Genomic DNA, 17,611 nt, shown 5'->3' on the forward strand with positions numbered 1-17,611 from the left:
CAACTGTGTTTCTGTTGAGTGTTTTGGCAATATACTCGTATTTACATCCCTTACTCCTCACTTCCTTCCTTTGCAGCGTAGGCACGCTGCAAGCAGTGGAATGGAAACAAGCGCTGCTGTCACTTAGCAACCTCCCTTGGCTTTGAGATGTTGACTTTATTCCTTTCTGGATTTCCCAGCACAAAAAGAGACAGCTGGGTAACTCATCGCGCGGCTCAGGCATGAAGCTGTAGCCAGCCAGGGATGCTTCGGTCTGGTCTAGCCTGAATCCTTCTCGGAGCATCGTATCCATCTCCCACCGCTGCTCCCGCGAGCGAGGCAGTGGGAGCCGATGGGTCAGCCCTGGTTTTTGTGATGCAGAGCGGTAGGGATGCTTTGGCCCAGGATAACTCTGTGGCCAGGCAGCTGGCAGGATGGCGAAGGTATGAGGCAGGCAGCGGTGGGGTGCCACACACATACCCCATATGGAATAACTTCCTTAGGTGTCACAGCCCAGATGCCTGCTCTCCAGAAGGACTGGAAGCGGCTGAGCTCTCGGGAAGAGGGTGGAGGTGGATGGGGGACGTACTGTCACCAGCTGAAACTACGTCGAGCAGCTGGGAGAGATTTTGCAGTAATAGAAGCTGCAGGGACTGAGTGCTGAGGCTGATTCCCTCCAGCTGGGAAGGGCTCTGCTGGAGTGAGCCTGGCTCTGCTGCCTGGGCACGGCAGGGTCACAGCACAGCAAGAGCTGCAACACCCATGTCCCATAGGGTAGAAGTGCCTGGGAAGTGTCTTGTCCATGAATTCTTCCCTTGGGGAAGCACTTGGCTTGCCTGGCTTTGTGACCAAGGAAGCAGGCGGGCTGCCAGGCTGTGGCGAGGGAGTACGGCTCTTTCCTGGAGTCCTCGGGGCTGCAGGGAAACATCTCTGTGGGCTGCAATGCTGCGCGGTGGCATTACTACCCTGCAACTGGATGCACCTGACTGAAGGATCCAGCTGGAGATCACAGGGCAGCAGGGGGGCCACGGGGCAGGGACCGGGGTGTCACTGTCCTGCAGTCTGTGGGTCAGCAGTGCCACAGGGGAGAGGTGGAAAGCACCTCCTCCTCTTTACAGGGGGAAACGCTGCAGCCCCTGCTTCTAATCACAGCTCCGCAGCCTCTTTGGTTTTCTTTCACTGGCTTTAATTCTGTCTTTTGAAGCTTCAAGGTCTGAGCTCTCCTGCTGGCAGATACGCAGGGAAAATGCTGACCAGCGTGTTCGTGCCAGCACTGCAGAGCCAGGTGCTGCTGATAACCTGGGAGCTCCTTCCCCACACCTCCTCCTGCTTTGTGCCCATCATCTGCCTGAAAAGCTCTGCAAGACTCTGGGTTTGTATTTGAACCAAGAAGGAGACGAGGAAGGTCCCTGGAGAGAAGATCATGCGTGAAGGAGCCTGTCTCTTTTAGAGGCTTCCTGGGGGGAAGGATGCAGCCTCGTCAGTGCTCTGCTACCCCCCCCGGGGTCCTGCCTGCTCTCCTGGCTTTTCAGTGCAGGCATCTGCAAATCTCCATTGTAGTTTATATATAACCCATTTTTCATGAAGGGAATTGCACCGGCATGTGTTTATAAAGCAGCCTGGGGACCTGATCCAAATGTCCTCAGTTTTTACGTCACGCTGCCTGGTTAGGAAGAATGTCTGTGGGTAAATTTGTGGGCTGAAATGCTACAGCTGCGCCCTGAAACCAGACTATTTTTGCCTTATATTTTTTCAGGGAAGTCAGGGCAGAGCAGTCTTGCCGTCCATAGGCTTGATCTGAAATGCACCGGAGGCTTTGGCAGGGCTGGGGGCCCCAGGCAGGCTGTGCTGGAGCCGGTGACATCTGGAAGTGAGCAGACCACACTGACGGAGACAGTGGGGCTGGCGTGTCACCCTGGGGAGCAGGACACCCTTCCCGCTGTCCCAGGGAGAGGTGGTTGGGGAAGATCTCCTCTCCTTGCCGAGCCTGTCACGTGGCACAAGGAAATGATAAATATCGTGGGGCACAACCGAGAGGAGGGTAAAAATAGAGCGTGTTTAGCTGGCTAATGGGTAAGCAACGCAGCTCTGTGCTTCTGCTGTGCTCTCGGGGACCGCACCTTGTGCTCTCTAGGAAAATGGTTTCTTGCATGGCCCTCCGACATTGGTTTGGGTCTTTTTTTTTTTCAGGGTTATTAATTACGAGAAGCTTTGCAACGTTCTCTGCTAGTACGGCCCCTGTTTGCTTTAATTAACCAGTCTGAATCTCGACAAATTCAGAAAGCCAGGCTGGGCTCCGCACAGGGGTTTGGAACAAGCTGCCTGGAGGAGTTGGCTAGAAAAAGCAGGGACCTGAAGGAACGCTCCGGTGCCCTTCCTCTCCTCACTGCTCTCTTGGAGCTGTTGGAAAAATGAGAGCTCCCTTGTGATAACACGGGCATGCATAATGAAAATGTTCCTGCTTTTTCCAGGAGGTGGGAAGTCTATACTGGGCTGCCTGTGGCTTTTTTTGGGGGGGGAAGCGGATTTTTGTGAGTGATGGAGTCACAGGGTGAGTGTGGTCACTTAGCGGTTTTAACTCGGCTTCAACAGGAAAAAAAGTTTGGTTTTGAAACTTCCCAGACTTTGGGGAATAGATCAAACTTTTCCAAATCATACATTTTTTTTTCTTATTTTATTTTTTTTAATTGTGGAAGCAAACAAAGATGTAATTTAAAGACCTAATGGAAAGGCCAGTTCCCTAGGTTATCGATTTGAAGATGTGCATAGCTTTGCTCCCGAGGCATCCTGCCTTTTTTTTAATCTTCGTTTCTCTCTTGTGGAGATGCAATTCTAACTCCTGGCTGCTCTCTACTGATTGTAATTATTTCACCGGGCCAGCACAAAGTGCTCCGACACCCAGATGGGGCAGATTTGGCCAGAACACAATACTGTTCTTCCCGACTTCCAGCCTCTGTAGAAACCCACGAGCTGGAGGAAGGCCAGGCAGCTACTCTAGTGCCTCCTGGCACAGCCCGCTTGCTCAGGAGTGGGGGGAAAAAAAATAATCATGCTGCTAATTGGCATAATTATGTCAATAACCCCCAGGCCCCATCTAGGTAGAAATGATTGCAAGGCTTTTCCCAGAGGCTGTGATGCTGGGGGGGGTGAGCTAACCACAGCAGCAAAGCCACTGCTACAGCAGCTGTCCCTGCGTTATGCCAATTAAGAACTTTTTAGCTGAAGCTGAAGCAAACTGTTCATTTGTTTACAGGGTTAGAAGTCAGCCTGTTGTAGAGAGTCATTTTTTTACACTTATTGAGAGCTCTGGCCAAGAAGTTTTGATAATCCTCCAGATCGTTAGTATCTGTCAGCCTGCGGGATGTTCGCAGTTCCCTTTTGTTTTGCTTTTCATGCTGAGCGAGGCTGGTGTCTGGTTTAATACCGAGGATAACTTTCATCGCTGCAGGACTCCAAAGCCTCCGTTTTGGATATTTTTGCATTGTGACTGCAGCCAGTAATCACAGATAAATCTCATCTCTGTTTTTTGCCTGTGCTTTTAGGTCAGCCTAGGTATGCGTTTTTAATTGAAGCCACTGCATTGATGCGGCTCTGACCTTATTATCGCTTCCCAGCCTTTTCCTGAACTACGTACCTGGTACCAGTCCTGCTGGACCCGGCTTCTTGGGCCTGCCCTGACACTGTTCTGGGGAACGTGTTTCTGCCCCTGGCAGCGCTCCTGCCCGTGGCTGAGGGTCGGTGCCATTTGCCAGGGCCTGTTGTGTGCCATGGGGATGGATCGTGCTTCCCGCAGCTCCTGTTCCCGTCACAGGTGGGAGCTGGGAGGAATTTGGCCAGCGGGACTGCTCTGAAATACCCTGCTCAGCAGATTGGGAAGTGCTGAAGCCAGCTGCCTGCCAGGTCCTATGCCGGCAAGCGGGACCCAGTGTTCCCAGTTTGGCCTTGTTCCCGGTTTGGTGCCAAAGTTTTAGAGGTAAGGGTGTCCACGAACCTCCGGGCCATCTTGGCGCTGGGTGCAGGAGAATGGCGTGGCCGGGGGCTCGTGGGGGACACCACGTCCCTCTCTGCCAGGGTGGACGGGGTGGCTGGGGCTCCTGGGGGAGAGGGGCAGCATGGCCGTCCCGCTGGGTCGCTGTGTGGACCTGGGCGAGCCATGGTCCTCGTGCCTGAGGGTCAAAGCACCGAGGCTGGCTTGTCTGCGGGTGGGGATGAGCCCACCCTGCCGCTCGAGCGGAGCAGGTGGGTAACGGGTGAGCGGAGGCTCCAGGCTACTGGAGGACCCCAGGGGATGCTCCCTGCAAGCTGCTGGCCTGTGCCGGTGACTGGCAGGAGGCTCTGCCGCTGCTGGACCGTGGAGGGGCCGCTGCCACCACAGGGAGGGCAGAGGGGACACCCACACCCCCGCCACCATCATCACGGGCTCCGGGGGCTCAGCCCTGGCACCCCCGCACCGGGAGGGGGCGTGGTCTCAAAGGAGGGGGCGTGGTCTCACAGCGGAGGCCCCGCCCCCGGCTCGGGGGTGGGGCGCATGCGCAGTGCGCCGGTGTTACCTGTCAGCGGCGGCGGGCGGAGGAGGCGGCGGCGAGGGGACGGCGCGGCGGGATGGAGGGGCTCATCCCGCTCGTCAACCGGCTGCAGGATGCCTTCGCGGCGCTGGGCCAGAACTGCCTGCTCGACCTGCCGCAGATCGCCGTGGTGGGCGGGCAGAGCGCCGGCAAGAGCTCCGTGCTGGAGAACTGCGTCTCCAGGTGAGGCGGCGGGCACGGCGCCCCCTCAGCGCAACGCGACCCCCCGCCCCGGCTCAGTGCTGTTGGCGCCGCGCGCCATTCCCAACGGTTCTTCCCCCTCTCCTTCAACGGTCGCCGCGCGCGCCCCCGTGGCTGTGGGGGGCAGGCCGGCTGCCAGCGGCGATGTACGAGGCCGGGGAGGGGGGGGGCTTCCCGGCTCCGCAACGACCCGGGGAGGAGGGGAGGGGGGCTCGGTGCGTGCCGCGGGGGTGGCGAGGCGGGCCCTGGCACGGCAGCGGCGTCCTTGGTTTGCGTGGTGCGGGGAAGGCGCCGCGGCCCCCGGTGTGAGCGCGTCCGTGTGCCCGGTGTGCGCGTGTGTGGGTTAACCGTCTCCTGGGGGGAAAAAAAGGTGTTTAAAGCCCCAAATCCTAATTATGGTGGGGGCTCTGTGTGTCAGTTAGCGGTTCTCCTACCGTTACTTACGCGTGCCCTCCTAATGCGCAAATGGGCATTAGCATCTTTTCTAAGCGTTACTGAAAGAAGCAAGGGGAAGCCTCGTGATTCAGGTGGTCCTTTCGGCGGACAGAGTACGTCTCTTAAAGATCTCTTGAGGTAAACATGAACTTCCACGTGCTGTGTTTCATAAAGTTTCCGCTGCGTTTGCCGCAGAGAGCGTGCGGGCTGCTGGAGGGGGGTGGTGGTGTTTTCAGAGCGTAGCTGCCATCGTTAGACTGCGTATTAGGATCAAAAGTACTGCTCTGTGTCAGCGATTGGGGAGCTTTCATGCACGGAATTCTTCATTAAAGGTGATATTAAATGCTGTGTCTCTTGACAGCCTGGCCACATGTCAAACTGCAGTACCTCCTGACATACAGTATAAAAATACTGGATAGTTGTTCTTTATCTCTACTTCAGAATTTACTCCTATTGGGTTAAATGGCAGTTCTTCCTTGCCTAACTACCAATGTTGGCAGTAGTGCTGGTCTCTCAAGTTTAAAAAGCACAAGTGAGGTGCTCAGAAGTCTCTATTTGCCATCAATTTGTTGGAGTTTTCTTTAAACCAGTCTTTAAAAAGTATTTTTGTAACCTTTTGACTTTTTGATCTGTGTGTCCACAAAGCTGTGCAGAGCACATGTGCTGAGGAGGAAAGGCATCTCCATCTTTCTTGTCAATAAGGATATTTTGGTCCCTGTGTCAAAGCCTTGCCTGGGGTACCACCCACCCGGGATTGGGGCTGAGTGTGGTGGGCTGATGTCTTTCTCTGGATCCAGCTGCGCTGATGGAAGAGGTTACTGCTCCCAGATGCTTGTGATTGCTCCCCTGCTTAGAGGGATCTGCTCCATCTGATCCGCAGGTGGAGCTGTTCCTTTGAGCGCAGCGCACTCCCGCCCCTACTGCCTGGATGCGCCGGGCTGGAGCAAAAGGTGAAAATGAGCAGTTTCTGCTAATCTGACCAATTTGGACAAGAGGCTGGAAGCAGCTGTGCAAGTGAGATGTAGACATTTGTAGCAAGAGCTATAAAGAAAAGCTAAGGGCAATGACTTCTTTCACCCACGTAGTTATTTGCCATGCAGCCTCCAGACACTGCAAGAGAGTCTTTTCATAGAAGAGTTTACAGACTACTGTGAAGCACCAGGGTGTCTCCGTCACAGGGGATCTCGAATTTGGATTCTTTCAACCCAGTCTCAGAGTTCCATGTCGTTGTTTTATACATAACTTCTTGAGATATAGTATCAGCTGATCTGTAGTACCTCCTTACTTGCAAGCTTGGAACCTGTTGCAAATGTGACATTAAAATGCATTACTTCAAACCTATTCCGTGAGACTTAAGCAACTATGTTTTATCTGTGCCTTTGCTCTGGACTGAGTGAGTATGTGTGGTCAGCAGATGTGTACTTGTTAAGTTGTGAGAACCAGATTAATAAATATCCAGGAGATTGGAAGAGCATTTTGCTTGTCAGATCAGCAACAAAATGGTCTATGGCTCTTTTCAGTAATCCATAGGACATGCCTGTTTTTATGGGATAATGAAGCTGCTTTCTGCAAACAAGAAGCTTATTACATCTGCATCTGTCTTAATATGGCTTATAGAGGTAGCGCATCTCATTGTAGAGACGTGTTGCACTCATTTCTTTTTGTTAGTGGTACATTGCATGATGTGTGTGATTAACCACAGGGCGAACATTAATTAACAGTAACAGCTTTGAAACTCACATCAAAATAAAATAGTCTCAGCGTTGCTCTGAAGTTTGAGTGTTAATTCTCATGGTTTTTTGTTTGGGTTTTTGTTTTGTTTTTTTTTTTTATTGTGTTGTTTTGTTTTGGTTTTTTTATCACATTAATCATTATCATTAGTAGATTTTGAACTCTTAACCTTCAGAGAGACATTTGAGATCTCCTCTCTTCAGGAATTGCTGTAATTGGTAAGAGGAATGCATGCTATCCTCCATGTGGAGGGCAGGGTCTTGCTACAAACATGCTGTTGGTTGATAGCCTCAGTATTTGTTAGTGGAGCTCTAGGGAGGTTAATAAGGTTCTTCATAAGTCTAGGATTGGATTGTTATTCTCTGCTGCCTGTAGCCACTAGACCATTGTGCCTGTTTTGGGGCTTTACTGGGTCTTTGGTTGTGCAAGGATGACTTTTTGTCCCATTCGGACAGAGGAAGCTCATTTTCTAGTTTTCAGGTGGTATCAGAGTCGAAGCTTCTTTATGCCCAGAAAACATGTCGGGCTATACTGCATTACCCACCACCTAGTTTATGCATTGCCATAATTTTTCAGAAAGGTTTTGAGGGATCTGGCTCTGGTGTAGTTCTGTGGGCTGACAGAGGGTTATGGAAGTGGGATCCAAGTCCTGTTATTTCTAAAGGTGATGAGCGGCACACATCCATCACTGTCCCCAGGGGTAGCACCAAGCCCTGTTCAAGTGCATAGAGCATCCTTAATTACTAACAACAGTTAATTAATATGTTGGGATTAGATTGCATATTTGATCTGCATTGGTGCTGGTGTTGCATGAGGACGAATTCTGCATGTTTGCCTGCTCCAGGAATTGTGTGACAGCCAGCACTACTTACGTGTCATTGTAGGTTGGCTTGGAACAAGGCTGGAGTGGGTCAGTGTCCAATCTCCCAATGTAGCCGTTACTGTTACTATTTGGATTAGCATCCGCTAAGGTGTTTGGAGAGTTTGCTCTTCATTTATTGCTCCCCTGTGTGTAAGGAGACTGCTTCTTTTGATAGTCAAGGACTACGTTTGAAGGGTTTCCTCTCAGGATTTTGGTTATATTTAGATGGAAACAGAGATTCCAGAGAGCACTTGAGGACAGCAGTCCTTTCTGTTTATGGGTTAGACCTTCATGTGTTCCTAATTGGAGCTCATGGCACTCATTTGAGGAAATGGTATTGTCTGAAGAGCAAATGTTCTTCTTACCTGCTTCTCTTTGTAACAGAAGTAAACATGTCCTTGAAATGCTGAGCCAGTGTTTGAAGCAAAGGATCTGGTGCAGTCTTCTGGTAGAAGTTGGTGGGAGAGAGATTCAAAAGCACAAAGGACGGTCAAATACCAATGGAATGCCAGTGGGAGAGAGGCACTTTGCCTGGTCTTACTCCTTTGCTACAGATGAGTACAGGACCATGACCTTATATGTTTTTTTGTGCTTTTTAAACATCTTGCTTTTGACAATAATAGGGTTACTTAAAAGAAAATTAATGACAGGAAGCAATCCCTGGAAACTGTATTTGGAGAGAAAGCATTTTCTATCATTTCATATATCCAAATGGGCTTTTAAGATAACTAAAGGCACAGAGGGCAAGCTACGTTGTCAGGGCCTCTTTCTCCAGATTTGAATCAGAACCTTATTTTATTCTTAAAAATAGCAAGAAATTAATAATTAGATTTCAAAACTGAAAGCTCTTTGCTTCCTTCCCTGCTTAATATAATATAAACTGCATGTGGCTAAATAATTGTTTTATAAGAGATGTGAACTCTTGATTGTAAGCCTGTCAGTCATAATCAAAGAAGCATTTTCGTTTTAAGAGCCTGAGGTCTGGTTTGGTAATACAGCTTTACAGCATTTTGATGTGAGACGTTTTTGATAATCTTACAGCCACTGCATGCTATTTATTATGACAAAAGTACTAATTTTAAATATATTTTTTTTCCAAATTATGATTCCTTGTGAGCTCAGTTCATTCTTTTTCCTTGAGGTGGCGGTTGTGAAAAGACTGCGTTGAGTCATTAGGGAAGAGAAAGGACTTTAAATCTGGCTGTTGAAGCAGAGAATTTTTCCAAAGAAAGTAGACACACAGTTAAATTGCATGCTTCCTGGAGGAGATATAGTTAAAATTGGTGCAGATATGTTATTATTTTAGTTAATAGTCTTTGACAGAAAAACTTTTTTACAGGAAATTCTCCTCTTTTGTGAAACAGGCATGAAAAAGCTAAGCAGGCAGAGATACAAACTGAAATGTGGTGCTGTCTATTCTTTTTTTAATCTTAAGGATCTTCTGGAAATCAGAATCAGCCACTCCTTTTCCTGACTAATTAAGCCATTGTACAGCTGTATTGAGTGTATTAGTCTAGTTATCAAAATACTCTGGTGTGCTGAAAGCAAGAATTGTTTCTGGCTAATCCATTAAATAGAAACAGCAGCAAATGAGACAGTGGCTCATTTAGTTTTTTTTCCTGAATACATTTTTACAATTAGAGGTTGAAGACCAAACTTGGCCATTTAGATGGAATATAGATGGCCTAGTTTTGTCCTTAAATGTAACTCTGATGTGGATTTTAAGTTCATTTTTATATCAAGTCTTGAGAATTGATATATGCAAAGTAAAGCAAATGTGCAGTCAAAAACAGACATGCAAACAAGTATGCTGAACTTTTTTTTTTTTTCTTCCCCCACACATAAAGTAAAAGTCTTCCTCTAAAACTGTTTTGAGGATCTGTCTCTCCTATTTCTGGCATTTAAATTTTACCAATGAAATGATTCATTCGATTTTAAGAAAAGCTGTACTCCATAATGAGGCATATTATAGGGAGCCCTGACCTATATTTTGGCATTTGAGTTCCATGTATCAAGCAGTTTACAGATATGCTAAATCAATAAGTAATGCTTAACACTTTTGTAAGGTGTACCTGTGAGAATACATATACATATGGTCTTTGGCGTACTATATACGGTTAGGGTATTGTAGTGACTTAGTGAACACAAGCTTAGTATTTGAAGTATGAGACACAGATTTCAGAAAAACCTCAAAGCACCACAAAAAGCAGCCCTTCAAAAAAAACCTCTGTCTGGGCTTGAGTGCCTTCTGAGGAATCAGTGCTACAGATTCAGTGGCAGTTGTTACTGGAAGTTCAATCCATCAGGTGACTGCACACTTCTGATCATTTTTAAAGGTGAATAATCATCTAATGAGAGGTTTGTATGGTTTTTTTTTTTTCCTTTTTCTATTCTTTTTTTTCAGACCATAGGTATCCACTTAACTTCATCTAAACTTTCCTGGTTCTTAATAGAGAGACACTTCTGAAAATTCAACAGATTGTCTGAGTCTCTAGGCTTTTGTATGATGTTGTAAATCCCGATACTTGCTGCCTTCAGGAAGGAGCGCACATTTGGGATTTGGTAGTGTTGAAATCAACAAATAACAAGCACCTTTGTTGTCTTGTTGTTTCTTGATGGTCATTGCTCCTACTAATGTTTCAAGCTTATGTTATTTGCCTTGATGAAATAGAAAACAGCTTTCCAGTTTAGACAAATACCTGTTAACAATACGATTGGTTGGATATTCGCCTGAAAACATAGGGAGTGATGCTGCTATGGATTGCAGCAGAGAAGTACAGGTATGGATGCTGTTCTCTGCCACTGATGTACTGTATGACCTCAAACTGGTTTTTAAACATTACCTGCATCTGTAGCCACATATATATGCCTGGAGTCTTTACTCTGTCTTAACTGTACGTAGGATTTAGATTTTTATTCCTTTAAGTTGCTTCTATTTCTAAAGGAAGAGGTTAACATATAAACTGAAAATCAGTGTGGGATAACTGTGATTGAAGTCTAAAAGTTGCTGTTATGCATTTCTCTGCTTTGTGCGATGGCTGCTTTAGGTACCTATATGGCACCAAAACTGAGTATTGGATTCTGCTTTGGACAGCTGAGACATAGCAGTGTTTCTTCTTCCCAAAAAGGAACCCTTGCTGGTGTTTAGTTTGTGCCTTTTAACAGTTTAGTTGTTGAGAGAGAATCGTGTTTGTGGTTTGCTATGCATTAGTTGATAAGTGAGCCAATTGATGGTATTATGTTAAGTATTCATGGGTTTCTTAAACAATGTCTGCCTAGATTGCAAGCACAGAGGGACAGAAGCCATTTTTGCTTTTTCTGGGTTTGGTGTTTGGTTTTATTTTTTATTTTTTTTTAAACAGTGCATTTCAGAATAAGGCCTTTAGTAAATAGGAGCCTGTGAACTCCCCTTATTTGCTGTGCTTATGTGTAACGGGTTACTGGGAATCCTTTTAATGCTGTGTGTCTGCAGTGTAAAGCCTGTAGCGTAAATATGCTGAGAACAGGAAATGAGCATTATTTAACTGTGACCTTGCATCTTTTTCTTCAGCAAGTTGCATTGAGATGAACAAGGCAGCATTATTGAACTAGAAAGAAGCAAAATCCCATTTAACTGCATGCTGGGCTTTGATGTACTGCCAAGTACTGTTGTCTGTGATAGCCTCTGGGATGCAAAGGAGACTGTAGCTGTAGATAAGAGAGGTTTTCAACCAAAGTGTCTAGTGATAATGTCAGCTTTTATAATTTGTATGTGGAAGTTATGCTTTTAATTCAATACCTAGCATAGCATTTCTGCATCCTAGTTCCCTTGCAGAATCACCAACATTTAATTCTTCGGATATGCAGGAGATTTACTATTTGCTGTAACACAGCTAGATTTCCCCCCTCAGAGGTGATATAGTCAAAGCTAGGTTAATCTTTAGTACTCGGTACTTTGTTTACTGTGTACAGTGCAGATGCCTAAAAATGTACAGACGTATTCAGTAGTGCTTAGCTATAGAGGATGCTATAAAATGGTCTGTGTGTAACTCACCTGCAGAGAATAGGCAGGGCTCTGCGTGGCAAGCACGAGAACAACTGTAGACGTCTCTAGCCTCTGCTGCATGACAGTGGATGAAATGGGCTGTGTTGCAGATCAATTCAGCAGCGGAGCTGGAAGCTGTTGAAGAAATTTTAGCATAATCCATTAGAGGCAGTGTTGTGCCTTTGTGTGCTCACCTGTTAGTTTGTTCAGGTGCTAAAAAAATGTTGACAGAAGATCCCCAATGTCCGTCAGATCTGGGAAATAGGCTGGAAAGCTTTAGTTAGGAGTCTGCCCTGAGACTTCCAGCATTATGACTTTGTTAGTGTTCTGGGAAGTAGCAGCATAAAGCACTGTTTTGGTCAGACTTTTAGTATAAAATTTTCCTGTGGTAATAATTCAGTTTCTGGTGAGAAGAGAGATGGGGGATCATGACTGATATTGTATTTCAGTATTTAGCTAAACAGCCTTTCATTGTCATGGCAATATGTTCATTTGCACGTAGTACAGGCACAAAGCAGGATAAATAGGCAGGTAAAAAAAGGATAAAATGGCTAGAGAAAAGAAGTTGTTTGAAACACTTGGATCACTTGTTTTAGAAACATTCGCCCTCCCCCCTTCCTTCTGTAGTAGTCTTTCTTTCTACAAATTCAGGCTTGCTTTATTCTGCAGTTCCCATTGTATATACATTCTGGAGGCAACAGAAGAATTGAATCCACTTATGTTCCAGCTCTGCAAAATAATCTGAAATGGCTTGTATTATACCAAGAAAAGTAATCATATGGTTTGACACCTTGTCCGCCACAAAAGAGATAAATGTATTTTCACAATGCTTCTTGAGAGGCAAAGTTTTTTTGGGGCTTGACTGTGATGTGTCATAACTGATTGCATGCTATACCACTGTTTAAAAAGTCTGTCTTGATGGATGTGAGTTCAGGACAGTGTGACTTGGGACTTATTTTGTGTGGTTTTTTGACGACACCACTGAAATTTGCAATACCTAAAAGTTTTGTCATGACAGTGTATCCAGAAGTGAATTATTTGCTAAATGCAAGTAATTATGTAGTAGTTAGCTTCATGTAGCTGATATGCCTGCAGCGTTGGGGAGATGCTTTCTTTCTGATCCTTGCAGTCGGATATTTTTTTTCTGTTTATATCTGAGTATATTATAGAGGAAAACTTTTTACTTAGATCTTTTTTTAAAGAAACATTGTTAATAGTATTTGGCAGCTGTGAGTGATTAAAAAAACCAAACCAACAAACATCCAAATTCTATTTAGAGCACTGACAACAATTTAAAACGAGTAAAGAATTTTTGTTGTTCATTTCTTGTATGGAGATACAAAATCTTGCTGCATTAGTATTCATCCCGAGAATGGATGGGCTTTTATGCACCAACATCCTATGCAAATTAGTTCTTTCCTAAGAGCAAACATATCTGATTAGAGAGAATACAGTTGTTCTGCAAAGTCTGCTTCATTCTTTTCAACACAAAAATTCTTAGAATTGTTGGGGTTTTTTTCTTGTGTTTTGTGGTTTCTTCCTCTCCCACCCCCCCGCTTGGAATCGAGGGAGAGCACCGTTGGGCAGGAAATAGCAGAAGCTTTTGTAAAATATTAAAAGAGAAAGAGGAAAAAGGGCATTTTCACAAATGGAATTAGGATGATGCAGCAAAGTTTTGGATGCCTGCCAGGGAGGACAGATGCATCGTGCATACAGTGGCTTGCTGACGAGACTGCACATTGGCAGCTTCCCGATCTGTTAATACAGCAAGCCTACAGCCTGAGCATAATCACCGCAAACAGAGCACTGTTCATCTTACCACTCTCGTGGTTTTGCCTGGCAAGTTTTCATAGCTGTGTATGGCAAGTTTTCAGTCTTATAAACATTATTGAGACTTTAAAACTTTCTATCATGTAAAAGATATTTTTTTCTTAATACTGGGAAGTGCGTCTTCTTTCTCTGCTTCAGTGAACAGGCTTGTCTTTTCTGTGCAGAAATGCAATGTGAGGGACTCTGCTGCCAAAACAGGACATTAGATTTGGGGTACTATTAATGGTTTGTGCGTACTTAGATTTCTGTTCAAATGTCCCCTACTTTGGAGAACCTGTTTACTCCAGTCATGTTTAATGGAAGACTTCACCACTGGCACTAGTGTAATTTTTGGCACTGATTTTCTCATAGCCCTCTAATGTTTACTTTAATGGGAGAGATGTAATAATTTCTGTCTGCATGTTGAGCAGAAATGCTGCTGCTACTTAAAGAAGGCATCTTCCAGATAAGACAGGAGTATAATGACAGTGTTTTTTAAGCCTGCTCTGTCTCCAGTCTTCTGCACAAAGAGGAAATCTCAAGCTTTGCTTTCTTGCCTTAGTGGTGCCTAAGCATTGTCGCTGAACTTAGTTGTTATGGAGGTGCCCAGCTAGTGTGACTGAAATCCCTTGCCATCTTATTTGAAGTTCTTCAAGGGCTTTTCAAAAGTATCTTATTTCTCACCTTTAGAGTCAACACTCACCATATTCCCATGGTTAGGTCTGTTTGTGTGGATTTTTTTGTACCATTCCCCTCTGGATTTTTGTATAGTTGGTCTCAACTCCATAAAGCAGTGAGGTAAGGGAGACCCAAAGGGACATTTTAGGCTGCTAGGTTGCAGTGCTGTGTAAAAGTTTCAAGATTTTTTTTTTTTTATTATTATTCTTGATTCAACTTGTGTGCTTACCTGAAAGTGATGGATAGGATAATTGGGGTGTCCCTGCTTTGGCTGTTCGGTTCCAGTAGTTCAGCGGTGGTGATGAAGGACACTGCTGGGCTGGAAAATGGCTTTTCAGAGACACCAAGTTTATCCGCTCTGCTTGAAAGGAAGAGGTAGTTAACAGCCCTAGGATGTCTGAATACTCAGTTTCTCACCCCTAAAGACGTGTCCAAACTGCATGGGCTGCAATGTGTAGTTACTGCTCCTGCATGTTGATTCAGCGAGTTAATTAAAATGATCTCTCAGTTGAAGGAAGATTTACCTTGAAAGAATGATTACTGCAAACTCAGACCAAACTTCATTAGAGAACTTGAACTAAGCACTAAAGTGTCATGATAAGGATGCTGCCATCTATGCTGTGTGGTTTATAAAAAAACCCTGGAAAGAATGTTATAGAGCTTTAAGAGCTCATATATCAGAGATCACTGAAAATCCACAGTATCTTAATGCCTTTAGCTTGCCTAATAGGCCTAATTAAGATAGGTATCACTGGTCTTCAATAAAGAGGATTAATTATTTTGTGCATCTTCTTGTAAGCCCTGTTATGTTAGGCTGAGATTTTGCAGCCGTTGAACAAAGCTGTAGGAGACTCTCTTGATTGACAGACATTGTGCCAAAACAAAAAGCATTTACTCTTCTGTAACTAATGAAAGGAGGTGAGGGATCAAGTGGTGACTGATAATAAGAGTTGGTGTCTGTACTTTGAGCTAATGAGGAACGGCATATATAGCCAAATACCAGTGTGATGCAGAAAGTGATGTATACTACTGTATCACTGGGAGGGGGGGAAGCCAAAAAGGTGTGTGTTTGAGAACATCAAAGCACAATAGAGATAGTCTCTTAAGGCTTCTGAGACTTCTTGAAAATGTGTCCTGGGGTTATCTTTGTACTGTCATTTGGAGGGTAGAGGAATTGTGCTTCCACTAAGGAAGAATTGTGCTTCTTCCACTAAGGAAGAATAAATAGAGTGATGTCCAGTGTCAGTGACGATAAGCTTCCCTGAGAAAATACTTCACTCGACATTATGAATTTGATTCCTAAGAAAGATCTGTTTAAATGCAAAGTACACTTCCCATCGTTTGGATGTACCTTACTTTGTAATGAACAAAAGCACATAAAGGATCTACTTGCTGGGTCCTCCGTGGTGTTGGTGAGCGCAGGAGCAAAAGCAGGTGAGATAGAAAGAACATGGTTGCCAAAACTGGTCTTCAGATGTATATTTTTAGAATTAAGAGTTCCTTAGTTATAAATTAACTGTGTTTGGTTTGGGAGTTTTAGAAAGCGAACCTAAGGAAAGAACTGTTAGAAAGAAGTTAGAAGGAAAGAAGTTAGAAATTGTTAATGCCTCTTATCTGTAGGTGTACACTTGGACCATGCTTTTCCCTGTTTTGTTCTTCTGTAGCACTTTGCATTGAGGCTAAATATGATAAATGCAATAAAAGTGAAAGCTTTTTGTAGCCCTTCTGTCCAGTGTACATTTGCCACAGAACTGGGAGGCGCTTGGCGGTACAGGCACATGTAGATGTTCGCTGTGAAACAGTGCGTTCTTTTGCACAAGATGCAGCCAGAAGTGCTACAAGTGTGCCAGGCTGGAGTTGTATAAAACAATAAACACTGTGTTGGAAAAAAGCCCAGGAAAACTGTTGACTTTTGGCATAACTGCTTCCTATTGCAATTGAAGCTGTGTTGCAGTCCTTGGTAAATCTTGGGAATAAAGGCCTGGGTGGAATGCTATTGCAGCAGTGTTGTTCATATGAGCAGCCCGTGGAATACGGCCTTTCTGTATTTTAGGGAAGGCTTTATAAGTAGTATTATCAATGTTTTTTGGCAAAACGAAGTAGATACAGAAAAGCACAAATGACCCATCTATAAGAGAATTATGACTCTTGTCCTGAGCCTGTTTTGTTTCTACCCTTTCTGAAAAATGTGGAGGCTTTATCTTTGGAGGGACTTCTGGTTTTTTTTTTTTTTTTTTTTTTTTGACAGTTCATCACTATCAGTTTTACTTGTTCCTAGCTCTTTAATTAATGCAGTTACTGTGTAATCATTGACATTTTCCTCCATTATTTGATTTCCTGGATTCCCCCTGTGTTTTATATGAATTAATCACCATTTATCCTGTATAATACTGACTGTGTAACTGATCAAAGTGCAGAACATTTCTCAGTACTATACTAGCAAAGTTAAGCAGATTTAAGTTACTTTTTTGAAACCATGTTTAAGTGGTGACGATGCATCAATGCTCTTCACACAAATGGGGAATTCTTCTGTTTGGTCTTTTTCTTTTTTTCTTTTTTAAAAATAAGTTTTTTCTAGTGTGCTAGAGAGCTCCTAAATGAAAATTCTTCTCCTACCTGCAAATCCTCTTGGAACACATTATATTTAGATTTTGTTTGCTATGTGTTTGTTTCTTTGTAAGCTATAGTCCTGCATTATAATGAGACAACCTTGCTGAAGGAGCCCCTGTTTAGTTTGCTTTTCAGCATTTGTTGTGGTTTAACCCCAGCTGGCAGCTAGGATCACGCATCTGCTTGCGCAGTTCTCCCTCTTCCTCCCCTAGAAGGGTAGGGAGAAGAGGGAGAAAAGGAAGGGAAAGGGGAAAAAAAAACCTCATGGGTTGAGATATAAAGACAGTTTAATCAAACAATAACAGAAAAAGGAAAATAATAATAATAATACTAATGGTAAAATAGTATACAAGATACAGTAACACAACACCAGTCACTCTCACCACCTGGTGAATTGGTTGCCCAGCCTGTCCCAAGCAGTGATCGTGGATTCCTGCCCCCCGGCCAACCCCCATTTATACACCGAGCATGATGTCTGTTGTATGGAATATTCCATTGGCCAGTCCATTGCTCTGTTTATGCTCCTTCTCAGCTTCTATGGGAAGCTGAAAAAAGTCCTTGAATAGTAGAAACATCACCTAGCAACAATTAAAACAATATGCATTATTGACATTCCTTTCATACCAAATCTGAAACACAGCAACCACTAGAAAGAAACCACAGCTGAAACCAGGACAGCATTTTACTATGGTTTCTGCCCTTTCTGACTTTTGAAAG

The 17,611-nt window shown here is 44.7% G+C and overlaps 1 protein-coding gene across 7 annotated transcripts in view; it reads left to right on the forward strand.

Annotated features, from left to right (window-relative positions):
• The first annotated feature begins 3,835 nt into the window (after window positions 1-3,835).
• The window catches only part of DNM3 (dynamin 3), a 184,157-nt gene continuing 170,381 nt past the window's right edge, over window positions 3,836-17,611 (forward strand). For 6 of the 7 annotated variants that reach the window (XM_054210652.1, XM_054210648.1, XM_054210649.1 and 3 more), the window contains exon 1: window positions 4,570-4,727. In XM_054210652.1, the coding sequence (XP_054066627.1) occupies window positions 4,582-4,727 (146 nt within the window). In that variant the 5' untranslated portion in view covers window positions 4,570-4,581. Of the gene's footprint in view, window positions 3,953-4,569; window positions 4,728-17,611 lie in introns of those variants that run through there. The other variant, XM_054210653.1, reaches the window with a different exon arrangement.

The sequence above is a fragment of the Rissa tridactyla genome, chromosome 8 (genome assembly GCF_028500815.1).
Source record: "Rissa tridactyla isolate bRisTri1 chromosome 8, bRisTri1.patW.cur.20221130, whole genome shotgun sequence".
Taxonomy (NCBI): Eukaryota; Metazoa; Chordata; class Aves; order Charadriiformes; family Laridae; genus Rissa; species Rissa tridactyla.